Source organism: Lycium ferocissimum, chromosome 11 (genome assembly GCF_029784015.1).
Source record: "Lycium ferocissimum isolate CSIRO_LF1 chromosome 11, AGI_CSIRO_Lferr_CH_V1, whole genome shotgun sequence".
NCBI classification, from domain to species: domain Eukaryota; kingdom Viridiplantae; phylum Streptophyta; class Magnoliopsida; order Solanales; family Solanaceae; genus Lycium; species Lycium ferocissimum.
In genome coordinates this window covers 4,593,313-4,599,946 of record NC_081352.1, presented here as the reverse complement: position 1 = coordinate 4,599,946, position 6,634 = coordinate 4,593,313, and the positions used below count along the sequence as shown (strand labels likewise).

General features: G+C 39.7%; 1 protein-coding gene across 1 annotated transcript; it reads right to left on the bottom strand.

Moving 5' to 3' along the window:
• Positions 1-4,159: 4,159 nt before the first annotated feature.
• Positions 4,160-4,651, bottom strand: LOC132038011 (uncharacterized). Its single transcript, XM_059428734.1, has one exon. The coding sequence runs from the start codon at positions 4,649-4,651 to the stop codon at positions 4,160-4,162; it is 492 nt and encodes a 163-aa protein (XP_059284717.1).
• Positions 4,652-6,634: the final 1,983 nt, after the last annotated feature.

The following is a 6,634-nucleotide window of genomic DNA, read 5'->3' as shown; positions in this document are numbered from 1 at the left end:
ACTAAAAACTAATTTTTACGGGTGGTCGAAACCCCATTCCAATGGAGCATTTACAAGATTCCCCTCCCTTGAAGGAATTGCAAAAGGGAGGATGCAATTCACTATTAGATTATAGATATTATAGCTTTGTAGGACCATCATATCATGGACTCAGAATCGAGACTTAAGCTTATCTCATCATTATCATGCTCATAACGTATCTCTTATCTCATATAACTATTCATGAACAAGGGCTCTTAGTTTGCTTGAAGATAGGAAATTCATGAAGAAGGAGGAAATTCATGCCATAGGATTCATGCCTTAGAAAGAAAGGACTAGCCTCACATACCTTTGTCGTTTAACCATTCTATCGCTTGCTCGTTCTCCTTTAATGCACGCGTTTCACCTTCAAGAGAATTCGTATCGACATTAGCTACACACTTATAAGAACGGGCTTACGAAAGCTAGAGAAAATTGGGCAGCATTTCCTTTGTTTATATGACTTCCTCCATATTCCATATCAACTCCCAAACATTTATAATAACAATCATAATATCATAGGCAACAATCATCACTCATTTGCATTGCTCATATTTCACTATTTCACTCCACATTCCCCATAATCATGACCAAAGTTCACTATCGCGTTCTTTCTCATACAATACTTATTCCATGTTCTAAATGTCATTTATAATGTATTCATGGTCACAACATATCCATACTCATGATTCAATCCAAATTACTACTCAACATTGACACTATTCACACATTTATGACCCATTTTCTATACCCTTCTACAATCCAAATTTTTCAACTTATTAATACTTCAAACATCATGAAAATACCCATGAAACTTACCTTAGATAGCGTAGAAACAAGTCTTGAGTGGAAGTATTAACTGTGCACGAAACCATTTCTCTTCTCTTGGGATTTCTTGGTTTAGATGACTTTAATGGGTTTCACACTCTTGATTCTTATTGGTTTGATGAAGTTGATCATCAATTTCCTTTGTGTTCTTGTGGATGAAGTGTGGAGAGAATGTTCTAGAGGTTTCTTGACTTGTGGAGTGGGAATGAAATGAAAAATGAAATGAAAGAGAGGTCCATATTTAATTCACAATCTGTCCCGGCCGACATCTACTTTACCAAGATACGGTCCGTATATTTTCTCTTGGGCGCGCCGCCGGCCGTAGATTTGGTCTAGTGAGACATATCATTCTGGGCTAATTATACGGCCAGACATATAGCCAGTATAATTTATACGGCCAGTATGTTGGGCCGTATAATGCCCAGTGATTCCGAAATCATTTTCGTCGACTCGCTTGATCTCCGATCCTTATGGAACCTTATTAACACTTGTTTAACACTCCAATGCCAATCTAAGGGACGTTATAACTCTTCCCCAAAGCCTCATTAGAACGTCATTAACTCGATACTCATAATTATTATCTGACACACAACATATGACTCGCTTTCCTTAACAACTTTCTCCTCTTACCTCGAATGACTTTGAAAATCTTAATTAGTACCATTAAAGGCTATTTCTTAATTATCAAAACATCGCGTACTCCATGCCCTTCGCTAGTCTATTCACTGTATGATAACGGGAAATTTCTCAGGTGTAACACAAAACTTCACCCATCCTTTCTCCAAAGTCGTACTACTCCATTTCTTTCACTCATTTCCTTATAAAACCTTCCGGTATACCTTATATACAACCTTCACTCACTAAATATACTTAATAATGCTTGCTCTTTACATTCCAAAGTGATTTTACTTAACCATAACTCAACGTACTTATGCTTCAAATTTGATAAGTGCTCTTCGAAGATACGGGGTGTAACATCTAATTCAATGGACAAGCCCAAGTTGGCAAGGGCATCTACCTCCACGTTTTCCCCCCTGGGTACGTTCCCCACCGTCCACTCTTGAAACCTTGGGAAAAGCTTTAAAACCTTTTCAAGGTACCGTAAAATGCGCTCCTCTTTTGCTCCGAACACGCCGTCGACTTGATTTACCACCAGTAAGGAATCATATTTCATCTCGATTATCTCTGAGCCTAGTCCTCAGGTTAATTAGAAACCTGGAATCAAAGACTCATACTTGGCCTCGTTGTTAGTTAAAGGCACACTATGTATTGCTTGCCTTGAAAATTCTCTGGTTGGAGTATGTAAAACTATCCCCAGTGGTTCCCTTAACATTCGACGCTCTGTCAATATGAAGAAGCCAAACGCTAGGTGCAGTCCCCGAGACCAAGGGGGCTTCTTTTTCCTCTTGAGGAGCCACCCTCGGACTAAAATCAGCAACAAAGTCCACCAAGACCTGAGACTTGATCGCAGTCTAGGGTTTACATTCTATGTCAAATTCACTTAATTCCACCGCCTATATCATCTCGAAAGTTTAGGTTTTTGAAGTACATTTCGTAACGGGAACGTAGTCACTACGGTGATGGGTGGCATTGGAAATAAGGTCGGAGCTTTCGTGATGCCATCACTAAAGCAAAAACCAATCTTTCCAGAAGCAGGTACCGAGTTTCGACCCCTGACATGATTCGGTTTACATAATAAACTGGAAATTGCACACCCTTTTCTTTACACACGAAAACTGCACTTACCCTACCTCCGAGATGGACTGTTATAAGTATGCTTTGACATGAGCAGAGGACTGAATAAGTATGCTTTCAGATCGCGAAGCGACTGTTGGCATTTCAACGTTCACTCAAAGCCATTTTTCTTCTTGACTAGCGAGAAGAACTTATGACGCTTTTCTGATAATCGTGATATGAATCTGCTAAGGGCTGCTTTCTGGCCGATCAATCATTGCACCACCCTGACGTTCTCCAGTAAGTCGGGAACTTCCTCAATTGCTTTGATTTTGTCCGAGTTTACCTTGATTCCTCTTTGAGAGACTAGGAAACCTAAGAATTTCCCAGAGACTAATCCAAAAGCACACTTCTCCTGATTGAGCTTCATATTGAACTTCCTCATAATTTCGAATGTTTCCTGCAAGTGACCTAAGTGTTCTCCTGCAGGTAGACTCTTAACAAGAATGTCATCTATGTAAACTTCCATTGTTTTCCAATTTACTGTTCTAACATCTTATTCACAAGCTCTGACAAGTGACTCCAGCATTTTTTATCCCAAAAGGCATCACATTGTAACAATACGTTCCTAAATTAGTGATGAAAGACATTTTCTCTTGGTCCTCCAGGTGCATCCTGATCAGTTATACCCAGAGCATGTATTGAAAAAAACTCATTACCTCATACCCGGCCGTAGCATCAATTATTTGATCTATGTACAGAAGCAGGAAAGAGTCATTGGGGCGCGCCTTATTAAGATCTTTAAAATCAATGCACAAACTAAACTTGTTTCCCTTTTTTAGCACTACGACTGCGTTTGCTAGCCAATCCAGGTATTTGAATTCTCAGATAGACCCTGTATTAAGTAATCTGGATACCTCTTCTTTGATAAACCTATTACAAACCTCAGTTATAAGCCATTTATTCTGCCGTACAAGAGGGAAATTGAGGTCCAGGCCCAGCTTGTGGGCCGCAAACTCCGCGAAATACCTTTCATAGCTTTATGAAACTAAGAAAAGCAATCACTATTAGCTTTAAGATATTGAAGAATAATTTCCCCAAGCTCTGGGCTCAACTCTGTGCCCAGGTATACATTTCTTTCCGGTAACTCAAGATACAAATCTATCTACTCGAGTTCCTCAGTCGTTGATATTGTGGCATCAGAACCATCGCGCACCTAAAAATACCTTCGAACTTGGTGTTTGTACAAGAGCTCATTTTCGGGATCCATTTTCCCCACCTCTTCTGAAAGAGTATGTTAGATTGCACTTGGGATGGGCTCCGGCTCCTGTGAGTTCTATTTATCATTTGTGACTACTTCACCAACCTTAAGCTCCTCGATGGCAAATATCTCCTTTGCTACTGGTTGCTCTCCTCTGATCTGCTTGATTCCTTCCGGAGTAGGAAATTTTACTAGCAAGTGCAACGTCAAAGAAACTGCTTTCATATTTGTGGAGCCATGGTCTCCCAAATATTGCATTGTATCGCATTTCACCATCTATCACATAGAACTTGGTTTCCTTTACTACTCTTCTGGCATCTACGGGTAAATTGATCCCGCCCTTTGTAGTTTCATTAGACATGCTAAAACCAGCGAGTGTCATTGCAACCGGTACGATTTTTTCCAGCATTCCCATTTCCTCCACCACTTTCCAATAGATGATATAACTGAGCTCCCCGGATCAGCCAGCACGCATTTTACTTGGAAACAACCAATGGATACAATGATAACCAGGGCGTCGTTATGTGACAAGATGATGCCAATTGCATCTTTATCGGTGAAAGTGATGGTGTCTTCATCCGGTAACTCTCGAAACTTTTTCTCCCGTGTTATAGAGATATTGGCTTTTTTGGCCGCCGTGAAGGTTGTACCTGGAATCAGGGGTCCCCCAAAAATCACATTTATGATGTGCGAAGGGGCATCTGGTGCAACTTTTCCATCTGTCGGTCCAACTCTTCCATAATTGTTCCTAGCTCTTTCACTCATGAACTCTCGCAGATGCCCCCTGTTAAGCATACCAGCTACATCCTTTCGGAGATATCTACAACCCGCCGTCTTATGACCGTGAGTTCTATGGAAGTCACACCACATGGTTTGATCCCTAGTGTTAGGATCAGATTAGATCAGAAGGGTTTCAAAAGATGTGACACCGGATGGGTCCTCAATACTACCACCATCTGTGCTTCATAAATACTAAAATTATAGTCGGAAAGTTTTGGGTATTCCAATACCTTCAAAGAGGAACCAAGGGAGTCACCCTTATTCCGGTTCTACAAACCCCAATTGTTCCTGCCATGATCTCCCTTGTTGTTTGCATTTGGCTTTTCCAAAAAAGATACTCTAGGCTACCACTGGATGTTTGGAGGGGGGTAATGTTACACCTCAGAAAATTTTCCGTTGATGCACAGTGAATAAACTAGCGAAGAGCAAGAAGAGTATGGTATTTCAATAAGTAAGAAAATAGCATTTGATGACCTTAAGTAAGATTTCAAAGACATTCGATGTTAGACGAGAATTGCCAAGAGAAGGCAATGTATACGATAAGTATCGGAAAGGATTCGTGAGTAACGAGTTAATGATGGCTTAATAATGTTTTGGAGAAGAGTTATAACGTCCTTTAGATTGTTAATGAAGTGCTAAATAAGTGTCAAGAAGGTTCCATAAGTATTGGAGATCAAACGAGACGACGAGAACAACTTCGGTGAAACTGTAGGTTTCACGGCCACTTCCACCGACCATAATGTTCCACGGACCGTGGAAGGGTCCGTGGAAGTCCCAGCAGAGATGGTGGCTGGCAGGTAGTTAACCACGACCAGAACCACGGACAACATCATGTTCCACGGACCGTGGAAGAGTCCGTGGAAGTCCCGACGGGCTGAACTCTTCCAAGTTTATAAAGGTGATCCCAACTTCATTATTTCATTCCAACACTTCCCCACTTCTCTCTAAAGTCTCTAGAACATTACATTCATTTCATGAACAAGAATCCAAGGGAAATCAAAGGTTCTTATCATCAAACCAAGTGAATCCAAAGTAAGAAAACCCATTAAAGTTCATCAAAAACAAGGAATCCAAGTGAAGGAAAAACTAGGGTTTTGCTCATGTGAGGTATTTGCACCCAAGGTTCAATCCTACACCATCTAAGGTAAGTTTTATGATATTTTCATGTCGTTTAAGGTATGTGAAAGTTGAAACACTTGGATTAGATAAGGAAATGGGTCATGAATGTGGGAATAGTGTCACTTTTGAATAAATGTTTGGATTGAGTTATGATTCTTGATTCATTATGATTATAATCATGTTATGAATGATGTTGAGAACATGGAATAGACCTTGTATATGAATGAACGAAATTGTGTGATATGACTATGAATCCAGATGAATTGAAGTGAATTGAGAAGTAAGGATAATGTAGTTGAATAAAGGCTATTGTAATGATATTGTGAATATTATTATCGATGTTTGGGAGTTGATACATGATATGGAGGAAGTTGTATAAATAAAGGAGATGTTGTCTGATTTTCTCTAGCTTTAGTCATGAATGCTAAGCTATCCATTCTCGAATGTTAGTATGCACTCTAATGAAGGTAGAAACGTGAGCATTGAAGAAGCACGTGCAAGTGATAGAATAATTGAACGGAAAGGTATGTAAAGCTAAACCTTTCTTTCTAAGGCATGAATCTTATGACATGAATTTCCTTCTTCTTCATGAACCTTCTATCCTCAAGAGAAACTAGGAGTCTATGTTTATGAATAGCCATATGAGACAAGAGATACATTACGAGTACGATAAAGATTATGATGAGCTTAAGTCTAAAGATTCTAAAGTTCATGATATGCTAGTTCCATAAAGTTCTCGCTATGATTATGATATGATGTTTCTACAATCTAATGACCCTGTTCACGATCCATGGAGGTTACATCGTTAGGTTACACTCACCTTAAAATGTTAATTCCTTCAAGGTGAGATATGACGAATATGATCACTCCATAATGTAATCGGGGGTTCTTGACCTTATGTTACCCCGATATTGTTATAGATTGTCTATGAGCTCTAATGCATGTCCTACGACA